We start from the raw sequence: 23361 nt of genomic DNA, 5'->3' as shown, positions 1-23361 counted from the left end.
CGACGACATGGCCGCCGTCGCTTCGCTCTGCATACCCACATCAGGCATAGATCAACCTGCCATTGGCGCTTCCATTTTCCCTTGCTGCAAGGTCATCAGAGACTACAATGCAACAAGGGGTTTGTGTTTTTACCCTAGCCTGCAAGAGCGAGGTGGAAGGAGAAGATCAGTTGGGTACCGTTTAGTTCCAACTAATTACATAGTTTAGACGAAATTCACGAGACGAATTTTTTAAGCCTAATTAGACTATGATTGGACACTAATTGCCAAATAACAACGAAAGTGCTACAGTGTCATTTTGCCAAAAAAAATTGCAAACTAAACAAGCCCTTGGTGGATAACCAGCAGCTTTTTCGTTTCGGCTGAATTGGCTTATAAGCCATGGCTGAAAGTACTGCTGGCTAGTTTAGTGTGAGAGAAAGAATTGGCTTATAAGTCATGGCTGAAAGTACTGCTGGCTAGTTTAGTGTGAGAGAAAAATATTGTTTAAGTCATGGATTATAAGACAGATATGAGCGAATAAGCCGAAACAAACAGGCTGTGGCTAGACATCACATGACATTTTCAAAAAAAAAAAGACATCACATGACATCAGTACAAGTGCTGTTTCAACTAGACTGCTACTAGAGTGCCGTAACGGCCACCACCACGGCACCACCAACAGACGAACAACGCGCCCGAGATCTCGCCGGCCTCATCGCGGTCTGGAGAGCTAGCCAAGGGACGAAGGGATGGATAGATACGTGACATCAGGGAAACCACTACGGCACTGTTTGCTCATAATCCGTATTTTTAGCTTATTTTTTAAGTTGAAATAATATTTTTTTCATAATAAATCAGCCGAAACAATATCTCGGTTTGTTTTTTCAACGAAGCGAACAGGGCCTACCATGCTGGGGCTGGGAAGTCAGCAGACTTCAAACCATGCGCTGTTGTGCAGGGCGGCTGCAGGTTTTATGGGCTCGTGACCTCTTGCCAACGCAATTTTTGGCGTGTTTCTCCACATTCTTCCGTTATCATCAGTTCGCCTGTTTGTGGTTACGCTACGCTGGTTACTGATGCGCTTATAAACTGCTATTAGGATCTTTTTTTTATCCAAAGGCAAAAAGATTTTATTAAATTATTGGGAGCAAAGTTGTAATCCCGTTTTGTTTTGTGTTTGTTTTTTTATCCTCGTCCGCCTTTCTAAAAAAATATTGGGACCATAACTGTATCCTTTTTACAATTAAGCCGCTAGATAATAAACAAAGATATACCATAGAAAATTTAGAGCCTTTAATGGCATAGGCATATTCTTTGATGGGAACATATAACTATCAATTTGTTAGAGGTTCGACACATCAGTCCGGTTTCCAATCACAAAGACTCGACCTTTGCATGCAATGCCACATCTCCTCTCACTTGTGGATTCAGGGGCCGGTGACCCTGGGCCTCCGCTGGGGCTCATCGCTGTTGGACTCCACTGAATTTAATTAATGTGCAGCCCATATACAAAGAAGATTAGGTGTACTTGCTACATAGCCCACTAAACCGTCCGGGCTCCTAGAAAGCTCTAGGTCCACTATTGTCTCCTCTTGTTATCAATTGTGCATTGCTCAGTGGCCCTCGCCAAGAAGGCTAATATATGCCAGCGAATCAAACAAAACAAGCAATAGATTAATCTAAGTAAAACTCAAATCCTAACATGGGCGACGACTACTGAATGCATAGTCTAAAGGACGACCAAGGACAACCCCCCCTCCTGACCCCAATGCATCCCTAATGGACTCCAACACGATACATGGCCCAACGACTCAAAAGACGGTGGCGTAACATGTTACGATTCTGGAAGCTCACTTGTTTCAACGAAACTTGTTTTGACCCATGTATTTGTTATGGTTTTGGATGCACCAGCAACAACGGAGGGAAAATCAATGATTAGAATCAAATTTTTACCATGGCTGCGACTCAAATCCGCACTTCCATAACGCAAGCGCATCTCTTTTGATTTGCTCTAGCTTCTCCATGTTGAAAGCAGAAGTCTAGACAACTCCCCAGTTATTGCGAGATTAGAATCTGGTGAGCCGGTGACACGAGATGCAAAATGGAAAATACGATAAATGCCAACAATCACCTAAACCCTGTGAAACCAAAATAATGTGAAAAGCACCATGTTGGATGCCTAGATGACCATTCGCATCATAATCCTTTGCATGAAATAAGACCTAGCAAGGAATTGATACTACTACATAAACTTTTTTTTACAGACGTCTCCGTTCTGGATAGAGATTACTCTATTAAACCCGCCTCTAAAAATAGTTTTTTAACCGGCCCACCTCTAGAAATCAATCTTTGGAGGTGGCTGGACTTTTTAATCGTATCTAAAATACCCTCTATTTTTTTGAGGCGGTTAGGTTTTTCCCGCTGTCACTCGAAATGGAAGCATTTAAAAAATGATTTCTAGAGATGGTTGGCAATTTGGCCCACCTCTAAAATAAGTGCAACACAATAAAGTTTATAACATTTCCAAATCAAGTTGGATGGAGACAAGCATTATATCAAAGTTATAGTGCTCGAAGAGATCTACAACTTTGTAATTGATGACTTCTTCATTAAAGTCATTTAAGGTCAAAAAAATTTGTTTAAGTTTTTATAATTTAAAATTTTAATTTTTTTAATGACCTCAAATAGAGAAATGACCTAAAATAAATGTGTAGTGCTCCAAGGGATCCATAACTTTTGTAGTTCACTATGTTTTCATTTGGAATCATTTAATTCCCCCCCCCCCCTCCCCCGCCCCTGCCCCCAAAAAAATGTTTTACATATTTAGATTTAGATTTTTTTTACAATTTCCAAATTACATTGGATGGATAAACGACCTAAATCAAAGTTGTAGTATTCGAAGATATATGCTCCAATTGACAAGTTCTGGGAGACAATTTCTATAGGCGGTTGGAGTCTCTAGAAATCGATCTCTAGAGACAACTAGATGCTCACATCTAGAAATCGTTGATTTATTGAGACATATAGGTATTGTTTATTTGTTATCCAAATATTATAATAAAATTTCTATGCAGGACAAAGATACGTGGACATCCAAGGAAGTATAAATTCCATACAGTAGACGATAGTGGTATCTGGTAATCTGGTATACCACTATACCAGTATATCGGCATTTGCTCCACCCAATCTCCAAGACCGAATTTTTTACTATTTAGCCCTTTTTTCGAAAGTTTCTCTCAAATAGACCTCTGGCGGAAAGAATTCCAGAAATGGACCCTTGGCTCGGCGCCAGAGTGACTGGCGCCGAGCTCGGCGCCACGGTCACTGGCGCCGAGGTCCTGGGCACGGGAAAATGGCCTGCCAGGGGCTCGGCGCCAAAGTGACTGGCGCCGAGCTCGGCGCCATAGTGAATGGCGCCGAGACACCTGCATTTAACCCAGCCTGCACTTCTTCCCCGAGCTGTTTGTCGGAAGAAATGCAGGCTGGGTTAAATGCAGGTGTCTCGGCGCCATTCACTATGGCGCCGAGCTCGGCGCCAGTCACTCTGGCGCCAAGCTCCTGGCAGGCCATTTTTCCGTGCCTAGGACCTCGGCGCCAGTGACAGTGGCGCCGAGCTCGGCGCCAGTCACTCTGGCGCCGAGCCAAGGGTCCATTTCTGGAATTCTTTCCGTCAGGGGTCTATTTGAGAGAAATTTTCGAAAAAAAACCAAATAGTAAAAAGTTCGGTCTCCAAGATCCGGACAAGGGCCTCTCCGTCTTCGATGCATCTCCTGGTGTTTAGATCCAGGCAGCCAGCCAGGCTCCAAAATTTGGGGGTGTCACATCGATTGTTATATAGAGACGTTGTATGAGGTATTTAAATATTAATAAAAATACAAATTACAGAATTTGTCAGTAAATCATGAGACGAAATTATTAAGCTTAATTAATCTGTTATTAGTATATATGTACTGTAGTACTTTATTGTCATGGACTGATTAGGCTTAAAAGATTCGTCCCGTAAAGTAGTCGTAATCTGTACAATTAGTTACTTTTTTAGTCTATATTTAATACTCTATGTATATGTCTAAATATTGGATTTGATAGGGTGTAAAGTTTTGACGAAACAACTAAGGCTGTGTTTAGGTCGCGAAATTTGGGAATTTGGCTACTGTAGCACTTTCGTTTTTATTTGGCAATTAGTGTTCAATCATGGACTAATTAGGCTCAAAACGTTCGTCTCGTGATTTCCAACCAAACTGTGCAATTAGTTTTTTTCGTCTACATTTAATGTTCTATGCACGTATAGTAAGATTCAATGTGATGGCTACTGTAGTATTTTTTAGAAAACTTTTTAGGAACTAAACAGAGCCTAAACCAGGCTAAATCATAGGGTCTACTGTTATAGCTCTAGGCACCGATGGCAGAGGGACGACCCATCATCTCAGTTTGACTTGTGTTAGGTACACCACGTTCGTATACAGTCTTGTGGAGAAATACGGATTTTTCAAAGTTTACTCTCATACAAGGAGGTACAAAAAAATAAGACGATGTTTCGAAGGGCTCGCCAGAGCTATTTACAATAGTTTTTTTCTTTATCTTTTCCAAATGAAACGAGAGGTGGTAAAGTTTTTTTTTTACTTCATTAACTCTATTTTCTCATACTAACACTTTAGTAAAGAGCTAGTTGAGCTGAGTTCCTCCAAACAAGCTCTAAAACTAAGTATTCTCTCCATTTTGAAATAATTCCTCTGTCCTAAATTATAAGACATTTTAGCATTTCTAGATTCATAACATTTGCTACGTATCTAGACATAATATATATCTAGGTACATAGAAAAACTATAAATTTTAAAAAGTCAAAACGTCTTATAATTTGGAACGGATGGAGTCTAAAGTATCCAAACAATTTTAAGACCAAATAAGCAGTATGATAAAAGACTAACCTACTCTTCACTAACTAGTTAGTTTGCTTGTCAACTTAGTAACTGTTCCAGTAGTTCGGGGAGATTGATGAAAAAATGAGAATAAAATTTAGCTTTTAATACTAGATATAGATAATTTGCTATGAAAGCTTGTTTGGCGGGACTAAATGGCACTATTTGAGTAGTTCGGAGAGATGGATGAAAAAATGAGAATAAAATTTAGCTTTCAATATTAGATATAGATAATTTGCTACAGGGACTTTTGACTTATGCTGACTTATTGTGAGAGAAAAATATTGTTCGTTCACTTAAAAATACACTGAAGTAGTTCAAGCAAACAGGGCTAGGCTATGGTGCAGGGAGATGGATCAAATTCATGTTTTCTTCGGTGACGGTGACGAATGCGCCACCAAGATTGTGTGACAAGAATGCGCCACCAAGATTGTGTGACAAGAAGTCAACAATGGAAGGAGAGTCAAACACCTGTACAGGCTCCTGACGTGCGTTGTCCGACTATTGTCACGGATATGATTTATATTATAAAAGAAAAGAGTTATATGTTATATTAAAAAAGGGAAAGATCAAAGATAACCATAGGGATATGATCTAATAAACGCTAAGATAAAACATACTTCATGCATTCTAAACTATAAGACGTTTTGACATTTTTGATACATAAATTTTGTTACATATTTAGATATCCACTTATGTCTAAATATAATTGTAAAATCATTGAATCTAGAAAAATCAAAACGTCTTATAATTTGAAATAGATGAGTAGCAAACATTTTAATATGGGATTTTTGTTTGGTTGTCTATATTTGTCGGTGTTTCGAATACACACCAACTAGTAAATTTATATTTGTTGCGCGTTGGGCTCGGTAGTGTGCTAAAAGACATAAGGTTTATACTGGTTCGGGCAGAATGTTCCTACGTCCAGTTTGCTACTGCTGCTCGTGTTATTAACACTGAAAGGTTCGTAGTAGGGGGTACAAACAGTCGAGAGAGGGACAGATCCCAAGTCTTTGATGGAAAGTTGAAAAGAGCGTTGAAAGCTTGGTTGCTGCTCAACTGTCTGTTATGTGGTGCGTGGTGTGTTGAATTGATTCCCCCATTTAGTGGGGCGTCCTGCCCTCCCTTTTATAGATCAAGGGGGAGTAGGGATTACGGATGGGAGAAAGAGGAAAAAACCAGAGGCAGAGAAGGTCCTTCGAAGGTGCCGGGTCTTCCTTTTCCTTTGAGCCTGCCTTGCTGACATGGTAGATGGTGCCAGGGATAACACGTTCGCTGATCCTGACAGGACCGTGCTCTGGCTTCGTTCAGCAAGTGGTCACATCCCATCTCACTCCGGTGGGCGGCGCGACGCACCAGGGTGCCGAGCTACGACCCTACGGGGAGCAGATGGCGTAGAGACCCCACATTTGTACTGTAGATGTCATGAGTTTTCTCTTGGACCGTAGTGGTTGTCGTATGTTTCCGCCAGGATTCGTGTCCGAGGGCAATTGCCGGCGCCCATAACACTGTAGGACAAATGTCAGCGCCCACAACACTGTTTGGACTCTGACATGCCTGGAAGAGCCTAAAGCGCCTGTCTGGTCATATCCTGATGGTACTTTTCCTGCAGTCATGCAGGATATGGTCCTCGATATTGCGGTTAACTTGAGTGCCCCGCCTTATCTGCACGCGTAGTTATGAAGGAGTAGCGCATGGACGTCGGGCGAGGCGGAGTCTACCCCCGGACGTCGGGTGAGGCGGAGTCCAACCCCCGGACGTCGGGCGAGGCAGAGCCAGTCCTCGGACGTCGGGCGAGGCGGAGCTAGCCCCTATATGTCGGGCAAGGTGGAGCCTGCCCTCAGACATCGAGCGAGGCGGAGCCAGCCCCCAGTCGTCGGACGAGGTGGAGTCTGCCCTGGACGTCGGGCGAGACGGAGCCCAGTCCTCGAACGTCGGGCGAAGCGGAGCGAGCCCTCAGTCGTCAGGCGAGGCGGAGTCTGCCCTGGACGTCGGGCGAAGCGGAGTCTGCTCTCGGGGGTCGGGCGAGGCAGAGCCAGCCCTTAGGGGTCGGGCAAGGCGAAGCCAATCTTCAGTCGTTTGGGCAAGAAGTATAGTTGCATTTTTGTCTGTTCGGAACCATCAACGTTTGACGGTTATTAACTCCTTCTCTTTGGGTACCCAGTATTAGGTCCCCGACAATATTCATCGCCCGTGTTAGATGTTTCAAATATGTTTGTATCCTATTTTACTTCAACATCAATAAAAATTACTCCTTTTATTCCGGCAATCTTGCATACTAATATAGTATTATCTTCATCTGAAAAAATAAAACTTTGTGTATTCTTTGTCAAAGTATTTAAGAGCACCTCTAAGAGTTTTTCTTAAACTCTTTTTCTAAATTTTTATTTGGTGAGACATCTAAACAAAAATTACTCTGTATATCTTTTTATCTTCCAACAACTTCTCTATAGTCTGCACGCACTCTAGAAAATCATTCCTACTCTCCACATCTTTAGTTAGCAAAAACCTATAATAAAGAATGGTTATATTTAGAAATTTAAATGCATAAGCCGTTACAGATATATTTCACAAAAAAATATATTCCAATGAATAAAGAAAGATAAAAAAAAACCTTAGAGTTGCTCTAAGGTTTGACCAAATATATATATTAATTAATTCTTATAACATCACATAAGTATATTATGAAAATTATCTATTGACAAATATAATGATACTTATTTGATGCATTAATATTTTTAATATATAGTTGGTTACTAAACTTAAATATTTTAATTTAATACTGTGTGAATTCATTCATTTTTAGCGGAGGGAGTATCATACAATATAGAGGCGTGTTGAAAATCACGTGGCTATCAACTCGTATTCCGTGCATTATGTACATGTTTCATCTCGCCCATTAATTTCTCAACTGGACGTCTACCCAAGCATTATGATGGGTTGGTGGAGTGCATCTAGCGAAAACCCTTGCACATATACGCTCCTCTGCCGCTGGCCTCTGCTCTGTGCTTTTAAACACCTCCCTCCTACTCCCGCAGTCCGCAGCGTACATCGCGGCTCTCAGTTCACTCCTCATCCCGCTCCCACACTCGCCTCCCTCGTCGGTGGCAGAAGAACCAGCAGCTCGCAGGAGAGAGAGAGAGAGAGAGAGAGAGAGAGAGAGAGAGAGAGAGGGAGACCACAGACCAGCCATGAGCCACGGAGGCGGAGCCGACAACGGTGTGAGCCCCGGGAACGTCCCGGTGTGCTACTACGGCGCGGCGGGGCGCGTGCCGGAGGCGCTGGAGCGTCGGGTGCGCGCCGCGGAGCTGTTCATGCGGTGCGCGGCGTGCGGGCTGGCGGTGCTCGCCGCGGCGCTGCTGGGCGCCGACCGCCAGACCCGCACCATCTTCGCCGTCGAGAAGACCGCCCGGTTCACCGACATGCAGTCGCTCGTGTAAGCGCCTCCGTCAAACCCGTCCCCTCCCCTCGTGACTTTTAATTCCGCCCCCGCCATGGCGCCACGCCATCCCTGTGCAAGTATTCCCATCCACCATTAATTAGGCCTCCCAATGATGCGTACGCATGCAACAGCAGCAAGCGAACTTTTCTTTTTCAGTGGTCTTTCTTTATTTTTGTGCAAATTAATTTCTCCAGAATCAAACGCGTCCTAATCAGATGTCACAAATCCCCAGCACATGGGACTTGCGTGCAGCATGCATTCCTTTATCCTTTATCCGCCATCCCTTTATGCTGCCAAATTATTATTTGTTTCAACTGGTCACCGAGGCTGTGCATGTTGTTTGTTGATCCAGGTGCCCAGTGTTTTTATTTAGTGTACTACTATTAGATAGACTAGGAGCTACTACTATCACTTTCATTATAAGGCAAGTCTGATGACCGATGGCAACTTAAGCAAGAAAAGGAAGCTTCCTTAATCGGGTGCCCTGGGCTGCCTGAACTGAACGTGTACACACGGTGCCACCAGACTGTGGTAGCAGTATATCAGCCAACAAATGTGCTGCGCGCTGCTGGAGAGGTTGAGACTTGAGAGAGAGTGATGGCGAGGCCAACGGGCAACCACACGTACGGCGGCGACGACGAACCGGCCGCTTAAAAGCTGATGCCGGCCGGGGCATGCACAGCTGGGCTCGGGGGCAGGTTTATTATTTCCTTGCCGCTTCGCAGTGGACGGACCCATGCGTATGTAGAGCGTATGTACGTATGCGTTTGCCAGTGGCTGCCACCGGTCCTTGCCTGGCCGTGCGTAGTTCGCACGGAAGGGAAAGGGTTGGTCCTCCGTCCAGCCCAGAATAGCAGCTGCTTTCATGGCGCTGCCTGTCCTTGTTGACATGGCACTCGCAGTGTTTGTTTTTTACCCCTCTGGTCACACCGGTGGCAGCGTGTGCGGTGTGCTGTGGATGTGGTCTGCTTCCGGTTGAGTTTATAGTTATCACCACTGTGACATGGTGTACAAGTATGGCAACCACCACGTGGTGCTTTTGGCTACCCGTTGCAGGGTTAATGGTTACTTCGTCCCTCATTCATGAGCGCGCATGAATGCGACCTACTTCTCGCCTACCACCACGGTTGCCTCGCATGCTGGCAGTGAATACTGTTTGTTTGGCCTTAAACGATCGTAAATTTCTAGCAGGAATAGTATTTTTCTCTCACACAAACCAGTCAACAGTACTTCTTCACGAACCAGCAACGATACGAACCAGCCAACCAATCAGGCTGTTTGTATCTGACGTATTCATTTAATTTTTCTTAAATAGTTTCTATATATAAACTGTGCTAGCATGTGCTAGTACTGCATATTATCTACAAGTATCTTTTTACTGGAAGCAGTAGTTATAAAGTAATTCTTAACTAGTACAGTATTCAATTCCTACAGTTCTAAACATGTAACGACGGGGAATTGAGTTTTTTGGTAGCAGCATCAGTGTTGCATTGAAAATACAACTAACAATACACTACTCCATGATCAGTGTGATTTACTATTACTCTCGGCAGTCAACAGTTAATAATATGTAGGAGTGAAAACAGATAGTGGTATCACTTCATAGTTATTGCCCTCAGTGCGCTGTAAGCCTAACATAAAAAAAGAAAAGAAAAAAAACTGCGAGGAGGGCCATCTTCATAATGCAGCCGCATGGGATCGTGTAACATTCAAAGTACTGACATATTGAAGAGCTAACCATGCCCACAAAGTTGGTGATTTTTCAATAGAGCCGCATGGAAGGGAAGTCGTCAAAATAATACATCAATAAAAAATCACATAAGTTTCCAGGACCAGTGGTGTGGAACTTTATATTATTTCATTAGAAGCATAAAATTTTATCAAACTGACAAAAGGTGTTGCTTTTTTTAGATAACGGGAAAAAATTAGTTCAAAAAAGATAATGGAAAAAAATCCGTCTTCGGCCTTCTTCTAAGAAGAAGTATATCAATCCATGTTTATTACTATGATACACTCAGGATTTAAACTTATTACGTCTTCATAACTAATGTCCAAGAAGATAAATGACAAAAAGTGGTTGCTGATGCTCAATTGCTGGCATGCAGATTCTTGGTGATAGCAAACGGGATGGCAGCGTGCTATAGCCTGCTCCAGGGGGCGAGGTGCTTGGTGAGCATTCTGACAGGTGGTGTCCTCATCAACAGGCCCATGGCATGGGCTATCTTCTCTTGTGATCAGGCAAGTATTTATGATTGTCACTATCAGCTTTTATACTTTTTTGGTCGCTGTCTTTATGTTCTTGTTGCATGTGTGTTATTTGTCACAATCAAGTGGTTATTGTTCTGCTATCATTTCTAAATATTTTGAGCGGAAAGGCTGCTGTTCTGTCGCCCTTGAGCACTTGAACATGTTTTGTACTGTGCAAACGGCATGTGACCGAGACATAAAGTAGATGGTTACCCAAAGTTTTGGGGTCAACACACAGAAAGGTTGTTAGGATTAGCCACTGGGCAGCTCTGACGTTCAAACAGTAATATTCAATACATTGTTGTTATAGCAGATTGAAACAGGGGATATGAAAGACACAGTTTGGAGTAAGTAACTTGTATGCTGGACGTGTCAATTATTGATAGGATAGTTTGCTATGCATATCCGTCAACACTGGCGTTCTTTTAGGGACATGTCGACCCATATAAAGACAGGGAAAATAGAAGTTGGCATTAATTGACACCTTAATATGCATTTATAGCCTACAAGACACCTCGTGTTGCTTGAAATTGTTGATATAAGTTATTTTCATGTGATCATGTATTCATGTCATGTCACATCCATCCAGCCTTCCTCCGAATAGCAGACCGCATATCACAATCAAACACTGAGCTATGGTTAGCATATTCCTTGGAAAATTTGAAATTGATAAATCACTGTGATAAAATAAACGACCTGCTACTTTTTTTTTTTGATAGAAAACGACCTGCTACTTAAAGGTGCCCAAACCAAAAATATTAGAACCAACTGCCTAACATACAAATGAACTGCATATCCGGGCCTCAGGAGTCAGGATAGTAATTGTACGTTTTCCAGTAATTTGTGGTCATATACATGTTCCATGGCTAGCAAATGGTGGGAAACAGACTGGTCATCCTGGCGAACTGTCAAATGCAAGTATACCAACATGTACTACGTGTATTTGCTGCCTGAATGCCGCAGCAGCCCCAGTGCAGTACAATCCAGAACAGCGGTAGCAGTAGGTGAGATCACAGAACAGAGATTCAGAGCCACCAGATGGTGTTATGCCAAGCTCTAGGTTGTTCTAAGAGCATAAAGAGTTTTCTAAATCCCTTCTTAATTCTTGGTTTTCAATGAGATGAGAAAAAAACTCTCTCCAACAACTCCTAATTCATCATCCTAATCTTTTAGAACTTGAAAAAAGTCATCTGTTCCGCGTAAAGTTACGCGGTTCCGAGTCGCGCATATCTTCTCTCCCCGCACGTTTGTCTGCCAATCTAAAAATGGAAGAGCGTGGAAAGAATAATGATTAGGAAAGGGTACAAGAGAGAGAATATATAAAAGTGGTTAGGATAATTTAGAAATAGTATGGGATTCATATTGTAAAATTGTTTTCTATATGTTAGGAGTGGATTATTACAAACTCTTGGAGATAAACTTCTTTATTCCTTCCAATATTTTTTTAGAGTCATCGAACTCCATGTTTTTTTGGAAAAAAATATTAGATACTCTTGGATACGCTCTTTCCTGTCTTACACACATGATAGTCTTCTGTCGTGATGCCTGTTCTTGCCATAAACAGTACTGACTCTACGTACGTTGTGTGAACAACCCGGGGGGCGCTTGCATGTGCAGGTGATGGCGTACTTCACGATCTCGGCGATGGCCGTGGCCATGGAGGCGGCCATGATCGGCAAGTACGGGTCGCAGCAGTTCCAGTGGATGAAGACGTGCCACCTCTACAAGCGTTTCTGCGCGCAGGCGGGTGGCGCCGTGGCCTGCGCCGTGGCGGCCAGCCTGAGCATGGTCGGCATCTCGCTGGTGTCCGCGTTCAACCTCTTCCGGTTGTACGGCAGCGGCAAAGGGAGGAAGTGATCGGCCCGGCCGGCCGGCTCTCCCTTCAGCCTGCCACTAGGAACACAGGGCAGCCGCTTGTGCTTGTCTCGCCGCCGCCGCTGGCCCTTTTTCTTAGGTTTTCTTCATCTCCGGTTTGAGTTTTTTTCCTGGTGTTTGTAGGCATTCCTGTCGTCGTCTGTCAGCGTAGCCATAAAAAGGTCTCTGGGACGCTCGCCCATGTATGCATAATATATGATGTGAAGTGATCCAAGGTGTTCGTGTACTTATACTATGGCAATAAACGTGTGGGAAAGCGATGTATCGACGATGGCTGTCGCCGCCTGCAGCTGCTGCTGCAGGGATGGCAGGGAAATTACTCTTGGTCCTGGGTTATTATTATACAGTAGCTGTTGTTGTTGATGCTGTGGCAACTGCCATCATTTACTCCGCATTACTTTGTCAAACTTGCTGGAGATAGGCATCTTTGTGTTGTGGACTAGCAAAGAACTTAGGGGGTGTTTGGTTCCTATAAGAAAATTTTAGTCCATTTTCTATCAGATGTTTTGGACATATACATGAAGGATTAAATATAGATAAATCCATGATTTGACAATGTGGTGCTACAGTAAATATGATTAGTCTCAATCTATATAATTAGTTTTATAATTAACTCATATTTAGTTTTTCTAAATAACATTCGAACGTCCGATGTGACGTAGACTAAAATTTAGTCCATGAAAAACACCCTTTATAATGGATGATCAAATGGTTCGTTCTCCGCCTTCCGTTCTTGTGTCCAACGATTATCTTTCAGGCCCACTACAATTGTCAGTGACGGGCTTTCCAATATGGTTTGAGCCTTCGGTTCGAAGTACCACAATATAGGGCCTTCCAACGGGATTAGGGCTCTGGCCCAACAATACAGAGTTGGGCCTCGGATGGCATTGGGCTTTTCTCATACTTGTAAAAATGGATGGAATTAATCTACTTGCCCACGATGCAGTACAGTAAGCTGGAGGCCCATTGGAAATGGAGCAAACAGCGTCGCCAATAGTCCCAAAAAATAATTGGTAAATCGATAAGTTTTTCAAGTGGCTGAAAAAAAGTTGAGAGCATATTTCTTAGATTGCTCCGGCAGTTTCTAAATTTTTAGTCTTAAAATGTAGAAGACAATTTTGTATGAGGAATTCTCGCACTATTTCTAAATCATCATAACCACTTTTATACTTCCTTCCTCTCTTGTACATTATCATCAGGAACCGTTTCATAGTCTTTATTCTTCCTTACGTCTTTCCACCTTCAAATTGGCCGATGGATACACGCGCATATATCCACGTACTTAGGTCGAGTTTCCCAAGTGCCGAAAGATTTGGAGTTGAGATAGATAGTTGTTGGAGAGCTTTTTTTAATCTCGCTAAAAAATCTAGATTAGGAATGGGTTCTGAGAACTCTTGGAGATCCTCTAACTCTACCGCATGTTCGCTCGGTCGTATTTGGCTTATAAGCCTTGGCTTATCAGCCAACGAACAATATTTTTCTCTCACACCAAATCAGCCAATAGTACTTTCAGCCATGGCTTATAAGCCAAACAAGCCCAAACGAACAGGGCATGCATCAATCATGTCGGTTTAGGGCCTATCGGAACGGAGAAATTAAAAATAGAGGAACGAGAGAAAATGTAGAAAAGAGACAAAATACAATGACAAAATAGGGGAAAGAAAGAATGTTGGAATTTTATTGGAGCGGGAATTTGGAACACAGGAATACGAATTGTGGACTCATCCAACAGCTACCCATTGATCTCTCCTTTAAATTAAGATACTACAAGAGCTAGATCAACTATAGTTTGGACATCCACGGTGGCAAGAACGTGATGAGCTTGGGGCCACAGTAAGATTTGTCTTGGACTTCACGAAGGATAAACAGATAAGAGATTGCAAAGGATTTTTGGTTTCCTCCAAATCGTACAGGTACAGGAACCTTTTCTTTGGAAGGAAACGGTTTACACCAAAATTTAGAAGAAGAATTATAAGAACTCGAAAACTCCCAAGATCATGTCACCAAGGAATCAAATTTTTCTTTGGTTGCCTCTCCTCTGGGTACAGCTGTAGCATCTGTTCGTACACACGCACGCCCACTCAACACACGCACGCTACTCACACTACCCGTGTACAAACAAACATACAACTACACTCAGATCTAGAAGGTCGCGTCCTTGTCGAGATCACCGAAATCCAACGATTCCGTAAGCGACGGGTACGTCACGATCCCATTGTAGCACCACGCGGAGGCAACGAAATCTATTTGGGGACGCACCCCGGTGAGACACCAGAGTTGCGATCCTCAGGGATCGAACTCTGGCGGACAGCTCTCACACCAGAGAAGCTAGCCACTGAGCTACGCGCTCGTTCTCACCAAGGAATCAATTGCGTGTAGATCAGAACCAGCTGATTCAAATGCAAAACTAGAATCGACTTTCTTCAGATAGCGCCAGCGGATAACGACAAAGACTATGATCGACGCCAGGACGAGACATGTTGGACTCTACAAAAAGGGAAATATTAGAGTCCAAGTTATCTTAAATTAGGAATGTTTTCTTTAGTATCAAAAATTGTGATGAATCGTGCTTAGACATGAGTCATGCGTAGGTCTCGGGTATAAATATCAAACCCCGGCTATTGTAAAAGACACACAATCAATCAAATACCAGTTATTTACTTTTTTTTGCTCCGGCCACCCCTTAGGGGTAGGAGTAGAGTAGATTTCAGCGAGTTCTTCAATAAGTACGGCTGCATCGATCCGGTCGACCTCCACTGCTTGTCTGTAAGTACCGTCATGGCTTATACCTCTGTTCGTATGACTACATCGATCCGGTCGACCTTCACTGCGACTCTGGTATAAGTTAGTTATCGACTCTTGTCTAGTTCAAGTACGCCTGCATCGATCCGGTCGACCTCCACTGCTCGAACAAGATTAAGGTTAAGTTATCGGCTCTATCTAAGGGTGGCGCTCCTTTAGATAGATTCATTAAGTTATCGATATTGCTTATTGCTTCCATTATTTATTTAATTACAGCAATATCACTTCGTCCGATTGGGATTGATCTAGATCGGCCTTATATCTATTTTAACCCATCATTTGTTAATCTAAACTGATCTAATCTGTACTTTAAACGATGAGTTATGTTTTATCGGCTGTTTTATATCAATCTTGATCGTGCATAGCGTGCGGTTAAGGCATGTCTGATTTTAGGTAGATCTATTGGCTAGCGAAAACCATTTCATGGCCCGTTATCACGGCCTGTGTGATTTTGCCTCACTCCACTGTTAGCACCGTGGAGTGAGGATCATTATTTGGTAGATCTGTTCCTAAGAGGGCATGACCTTAACTGTGCACTATGCCTAAATTGGCTGTTTTAGCCGATATCGAGCGCTTTCACGAATAGTTCGCATCACGAGATTGTTGAAGTAGCGATAGGTTGAAAGACGTGTTAGCCTCATGATCTTATTATTGTATTATGGTCTGCATGATTCTACCTCATGTCCCACTGATATTAGTAATAAGTTAGGGTCGTCGAGTCTATTGTTGTTTCTACGGCCTGCATGATTTTGCCTCATGCCTCACTGGTTATAACGATAGATGAGATCTAATATATTCATTAGATTTACCTCTATTAAATGGTTGAATGATGATGAACTATTTCTTTTACATAAAAAGGAGTTTGGTTACTTGAAGTCATTGGCTTAGCATAAACTAATTATTGTTGATATCCTTTTGTCAGTGATCAATATCTCTTTAAAGAATGATATTCATCCTGAACGATAACTGATTCCTCTTACACAACTCCATGAGCTTTAACCAATTTATTCTTACGAATATGCTAGAATCGACTATTTAGTCGATCTTCTTTCATATCGGCTCTTAGAGCCGCACATTCAGGACTGTCTGGCAACACCAGCATGTTTCGCCCTTAATTACTGATAAACTTTTTCTCCTTGTCAATTATAGGGTTAAATTGACTGACACATCTCGAGAGGAGTGCATAGGATCGACCACTCCTGCGTTGAAGCTAGGCGGATCTCCAGCTCCATCAGGTAGATCTCTAGCTCTATCGAGCGGACCCTTTCGGTTTGCTCGTGTGTCCTCGGCACGGGACGAAATTCTATGTCGACACACATTTCTGGCACGCTCGGTGGGACCCCACAATCATCATGACGGTTCACAACAACAATGACATCATTATGATACATTATGAAGATCTACCTAATGAAGATAAAGGTGTCATCAGCAAAGCTATAGAAGAGTTTCAGAGCAAATGTTTGTTGTCCTACACCAAAACACATAACAACACAATTGTTCAGAAATTTCCACTACCAAGAGTTCTATTACACGGGCAGACACATACAACTGAAACTGAAGACAGATGTTTCTTTATGGAGGCTGTAGACAAATCTATTCGTAATGCCATATCAATCTAAAATGAAACTTTCTTGGACATATTCCACAACATCATGAAAGAAGCGATTCATGGGTGTCCAGTTGGTCAAGTTGGGCCGGCTTGTTACAACATTCTAGATCCGTCGACCCAAGAGACTAATCAAGTCAGTACCAACTATCAAGAAGTAGCACTAGATGGTAATGGTGATGTCTAGGCAGTTCATGGTTTATCTGAACAAATTCAAGGTACTACTACGAATCAGATACAGTATAACCCTGGACCATCAGTACAACATGTGCAACAGTCGGCGGGGCAAAGTCAGAACCAGGTGATCAATTTTGGCACATCAGGCCACATACTATCGCCGGCTCAAAAAATAGCACCATCAATTCAAAGGATCCGTAGAGATATAGATCCTTATGTCTATAATCAGAGACTTCAAGCAGTAAGCTAGCAAAGAATCCAGCAGATGGAGATTCCATAAGGGTATCACTATGGATCAGACTATAACACCCTTCACATGATTCCATATCTAGGGTACCAAGACACACGGGATTTCAATCCATAGATAGGTCAGCAGGTGTAGAGAAATCCAAATTCAAATGCTGATGAGTTGCTGTTGAGGGTGACTGAAATAATAAAAAATTAGTCCGGTCTAAAGCCAAAAGGGTTGACCTTCGCGTACAAACGCCCACATCTAGAATGGTATGATTTGGTCGCTCTTCCCAAAAATTACAAGCTCCTAGAGTTCGCTAAGTTCACTGGCCAAGACAGTACAAGCATGATAGAACATGTCAATTGGTATTTTACACAATTAGGAGAAGCATCAGTTGAGGATGCCCATCGAGTTCGTTTCTTCTCCTTGTCCTTATCAGGGCCAGCCTTCACTTGATTTTCATCATTGCCAGTTAATTCCATTGCCAATTGGGCTAACTTAGCGAAGAAGTTTCATACATATTTTTATACTGGGACCAAAGAAAAGAAGATTACTGATCTGACAACTATAAGGCAGAAGACTAATAAATTAGGCACTGAGTTTCTTTAGAGGTTCCGAGAGACTAGGAACTTGTGCTTCTCCTTAAACTTGGATGATGATCAACTAGCTGCTTTAGCCATTCAAGGAATGCTGCCAATGTGGAAAAGAAAAGTTGCTGGGATAAGAATTTGACAACTTGGGTCAATTGGCTTAACGAGTGGCAGCGCTCAATAGACAATTCCAAAGTATGCGCAGAGATACCTGATTCTAGAAGAGTACCACAGTGGCCAAAGCTTATAATCCATACTCAGTTGATGACGGCTATGAAGATGAAGAAGAAGAGGTTGTTGCGCTGAATGGAATTGGGGCAAGAAAACAGTAATGGTGTCAAATCCTTGGGGAAGAGGAGTTGAGGGGAACTATAACTTTGATGTCACTAAATCAGATAAGCTCTTTGATTTCTTGCTTGAGAAGGGGTAGATCAAGTTGCTCGATGGACATGTTATGTTGCCCCCTGATCAGTTGAAGAATAAAAAGTTCTGTAAGTTCTATAATGCTACTTCTCATTCCACTAATGAATGCATAATCTTTCGGCAGCATATACAGAGGGCTATTCAGCAAGGAAGGCTCAAATTTGATATGCCTCGAAAAATGAAAGTTGATGATAATCCTTTTCCAGGAGATCAAAACATGGTTGATACTGGGCAACTCAAAGAAAAGACTAAGGTCCTAACATCAGCCAAATTAAGAGAAGCTAGAACAGTCGATCCCAAGAAGCAAATATTAGCTGACGAGTATAGAGAAATTAGAAGACGTCGCGCTAAGCAAAAGACCCGATATGAGTAGGGAGAAACGTCAAAAGATGGGGCGACAAAGCCGTGAGTTATGTCTCGGATCCTATTGAATAAGTGGCAGTGGCAGAAGGAAAATGATTATCAGCGTTGGTTAAAGGATCAAGAATACCAGCGTCAGCTGAAAAAAGGATACGAAAGGAAACAAGCCAAATCACATTGCAATTGTCCTTTCTTCAAACATTGCTGGAATGAAGGTTTGAAGTTGTCTACTAGACATGACTGTTCAAAATGCAGTAATTAATATTGGGAGTTTAGGCAATCTCAAACCAACCGTCGGTCTATCCATACTCAAGATGCATATCATCATAATAACATGGATCGGTGCTTAAAAATGGAAGTATTCATAATCGGCTGGAAAAAAGTAGTTAAGCAGGACTGGGCTAATTATGAAGAAGGCAACGAAAGAAAATATATTTAGCAGGAAGGACAATGGTGTCCAGGAGGTTTAACAAGAAGCCAGAAGAGAAGGGTGCAACGCCTAAGGAATAAAGAGTTAGAACAGGCTCAGGCATCCGGTAAACCACAAGTATGGCGTACTAAGCAAACAACCAATAGAAAGCAACAATCGGCTAATATCCGAATGGCTTTTCTACTGCCATCAGAATTCAGAGTCAATGGTGAAAGCCAACAGCCGATCCAAGCAGTTGGCTTTGAAAATTTATATTAATGGATAATTCAATAGATGGTATAGATGGCAAACTAGGACATGGCTTCACGTCGATCTATGAATTGGAAGAAGTAGATATTGGTCCTAGAGATAGACCTAGGCCGATATACGTAAGTGCTAAGTTGGATCCGAAGTATAAGCAGGAATTAATTGATTTATTAAAGGAATTTAAAGACTGCTTTGCTTGAGAATACTATGAGATGCCTGGTTTAGACCAGTCAATTGTTGAACATCGGTTGTCAATCAAACCTGGATATCGGCCGTTTAAACAAGCTCCAAGGAGATTCAACCTGAACATGCTCGATGATATAAAAAAGGAGACTGAAAGGTTACTAGAAGCAAAATTTATCCGACCGTGCTGATATGCAGAGTGGATATCGAATGTTGTCCCTGTATATAAGAAAAATGGAAAATTGTGAGTTTACATTGATTTTAGGGATCTGAATAAAGCCACACCCATGGATGGTTATCCGATGCCAATAGCTTATATGTTAGTGGATGCAGCAGCTGGGCATAAGGTTATTAGCTTCATGGATGGTAATACAGGATACAACCAAATTTTCATGGCTGAGGAAGATATAACAAAGACCGCTTTTAGGTGCCCCGGCACAATCGGTCTGTTTGAGTGGGTTGTGATGACCTTTGGTCTGAAGAATGTCGGTGCAACTTATCAAAGGGTGATGAATTACATTGTCCATAAGTTGCTCGACAGGATTGTTGAAATCTACATCGATGATGTGATGATAAAATCCAACGGGTACAAAGAGCACCTAGCTAACTTGCGAGAGACTCTAGAATGCACAAAAAAACATGGTTTAAAGATGAATCCTAATAAATGTGCTTTTGGAGTATCAGCTGGACAATTCTTAGGATTCATGGTCCACGAGAGAGGAATCAAAGTTGGTCAAAAAAGCGTAAAAGTAATTGATGAGGCAGTTCCCCTGACTACCACAATAGAGTTGCAATCTCTACTTGGTAAGATCAATTTCATTAGAAGATTCATTTCAAATTTGTCGGAAAGGATCCTACCATTTTCTCACTTGTTGAAGTTGAAGAATGATCAAGAATTTAAGTGGGGTGACATGCAATGAAAGGCGTTTGAAGAGATAAAAGAATACATGAAGCGTCCACCTATGCTGGTCCCTCCTCGGCAAGGTAAGCCTTTTAAGTTATACATATCGGCTGATAACAAGACAATTGGATCGGCCTTGATGCAAGAATTTGAAGAAAAAGAGAGAGTTGTTTTCTATGTGAGTAGAAGACTACTGGATCCAAAGACAAGATATTCTCCCACCGAGAAGTTATGCTTATGCTTATATTTCTCTTGCACTAAGTTATGACACTACTTATTATCAGTCGAGTGTACAGTTGTTTCTAAGGCCGATGTGGTTAAACATATGTTATCAATGCCAATACTGAATGGAAGAGTGGGATAGTGGATTCTTGCATTATTAGAATTTGACTTGAAGTATGAATCGACTAAAGCAGTCAAGGGACAAATAATGGCCGATTTTGTCACCCAGCATCATACACCAAGCATTGGTTATGTAGAGCCGATGTCTTGGACATTATTCTTTGATGGATCATTATGCAAGCAAGGTGGTGACATTGGTATTGTTATTATTTTGCCTTAGGGGCAAGTTTTGAGTTTGCTTTTCCAACTGAACCAATGATTACTAACAATCAAGCGGAGTATGAAGCTGTTCTTAAGGGACTGCAACTTCTTCATGAAGTAAAGGCTAAAGCAATTAAAGTATTTGAAGATTCGCAGTTAATTATTAATCAGTTGATTGGCCTATATGAGTGCAAAGAAGAGACTTTGAAAGGAAACTATGATGTGTCAAAAGTTACTCAAGGAGTTTCTTCATATCTCTTTCCGACATATTCCAAGAGCATAAAACCAAGAGGCTAATCGTCTAGCTCAATGTGCATCAGGATATTGAGTGTTTCAAGAAGTCTTGAGTAGTGAAGCCTTAAGTGATGATTGGAGAGTCAAAATAGCCGATTACCTTAGAGATTCGTCTCAGAAAGTTACCAGAAAGCTAAGGTATAAATCAGCTAAGTAGGTTTTGTTAGATGATCAATTATATTATAAAATAGTCGATGGGGTGTTGCTCAAATGCTTAAACCAAGAAGAAGCTAAGGTGTTGATGGGTGAGGTGCATGAAGGGATATGTGGAGCTCATCAATCGGCTTATAAGATGAAATGGATTATTTGTAGAACTAGATATTTTTGGCTAACGATATTGGAAGATTGTTTTGAATATTACAAGAGGTGCTAGGACTATCAATGTTTTGGTAATGTCCAGAGATCGCCTGCGTCAGCCATGAATCCAATAATCAAGCCATGGTCATTTCGAGGTTGGGGAATTGATTTAATTGGCTAGATTTTTCCGCCTTCAAGCAAATGACATAAGTTCATATTGGTAGCAACATATTACTTCACTAAATGGGTTGAGGCAATTCCTTTGAAAATAGTAACCTCAAAGAGCATGATTGATTTTGTTAGGGAGCACATTGTATATCGTTTTGGGATTCCTCAAACTATAACTACCGATCAAGGGACAATGTTCACATCAGAAGAGTTTAGGGATTTTGCTGCGAGTATGGGAATCAAGCTACTAAATTCCTCTCCTTACTATGCTCAGGCTAATGGCCAGGGAGAGGCGTCCAACCATATTATGATTAGGCTGATCAAGAAAAAGATCAAGGAACAACCAAGGAAGTGGCATTCGACGCTAAATGAGGCACTGTGGGCATATAGGATGGTCTGTCATGGATCAATTAAAATGTCACCTTATGAACTTGTGTATGGCCATAATGCAGTTGTTCCTTGGGAAGTTTGGACTGGATTGAGACGTGTTACACTATAGAATGATTTATCAGCCGAAGTCTATAAGAATCTTATGATAGACAATTTGGAGGACTTAAGTTGCCTTCGGCTACGTGCTCTTGAAAATATCGAAGCTAACAAACTAAGGGTTGCAAAATATTACAATAAAAAGGTCAAGATTAAGCAATTCTCTGAAGGAGACTTAGTCTAGAAAGTAAAATTGTCGATCAGGTCAAAGGATAGTAAATTCGGCAAATGGTCACCTAACTGGGAAGGACATTATTGGATCAAACGTTGTGCGTCTGGTAATGCTTATATTTTGAAAACACTAAGAGGAGAGGAAGAATTTGGTCGAGCAATCAATGGGAAATACCTAAAGAAATATTACATTAGCATTTGGATTAATACTTAATAACTAGCTTGTTCGGTCGGCAGTCGTCAGCTCTGATAGCCGATATCAGTAAGGTATCGCCTCTATTGTAAAAATAAGCCCAAAGTGGTAAAAGCTGGTACGATGCGTATCGCCTATAGAAGCGAAGCAAACATGAACGAAGTGATGTGTATGAAGTACAAAACAAAGGAAAATCACTCAAGATAAAGAAATTGTTGGCTAAATATCACCTATTACAAGCTACTGGCCGGAAAACACTTTGCTATCATCGGTCAGGGTGGTGAAGGCTATAGAGTTGGCAGCGCTAGAAAAATCCTCAACCAAACGCTCATGCTCCCTAGGGTGCGTCGTGTCTGGAAAACCGTGGGGAAGAAGATGAAGATTGTGGCCAGAATGGGCTTCTGTAGCAGCCAACGCCATGGCAGCAGCATGACGAACACCATGAAGAGCGACCTCCCTAACACAGTTCGAGATGTCATGCAAGCGAACCACCGGAATGATGCCCCTAACATTGACAAATCCCACCACGTGATCCACGGCTGATCGAAGGATTTCCAACTGAGCAGTTAGATCCAAAAAGATTTAAGGAAAGAATGATCAGAAATCCTGAAAGCAAAATTAAGAAGAAGATAGAAAATTATGGTAGGTGTCTCACCTATGATTCTGGCTTTAGCTCTGGCTAACCTTTCCCCCACCGAGCTAGCCTTAAGAGATGATCGGCCTTGAATCATGGCCAAAGCTGATTCTACGAGGGAGAGGCAGCTGGCCAGGTTCTGATTAGTCTGATCGATGGAGGC

The 23361-nt window shown here is 42.1% G+C and overlaps 1 protein-coding gene across 1 annotated transcript; it reads left to right on the top strand.

The window, feature by feature from the left end:
• Window positions 1–7931: 7931 nt before the first annotated feature.
• Window positions 7932–12799, top strand: LOC136505214 (CASP-like protein 2U2). Its single transcript, XM_066500368.1, has 3 exons — window positions 7932–8334; window positions 10446–10578; window positions 12205–12799. Exons 1-3 carry the CDS (start codon window positions 8090–8092, stop codon window positions 12442–12444), a joined length of 618 nt encoding a protein of 205 aa, XP_066356465.1. The 5' UTR covers window positions 7932–8089; the 3' UTR covers window positions 12445–12799.
• The last annotated feature ends 10562 nt before the right edge of the window (window positions 12800–23361 follow it).

The sequence above is a fragment of the Miscanthus floridulus genome, chromosome 1 (assembly GCF_019320115.1).
Source record: "Miscanthus floridulus cultivar M001 chromosome 1, ASM1932011v1, whole genome shotgun sequence".
NCBI lineage: Eukaryota > Viridiplantae > Streptophyta > Magnoliopsida > Poales > Poaceae > Miscanthus > Miscanthus floridulus.
This window is presented reverse-complemented; position numbering and strand designations above follow the sequence as displayed.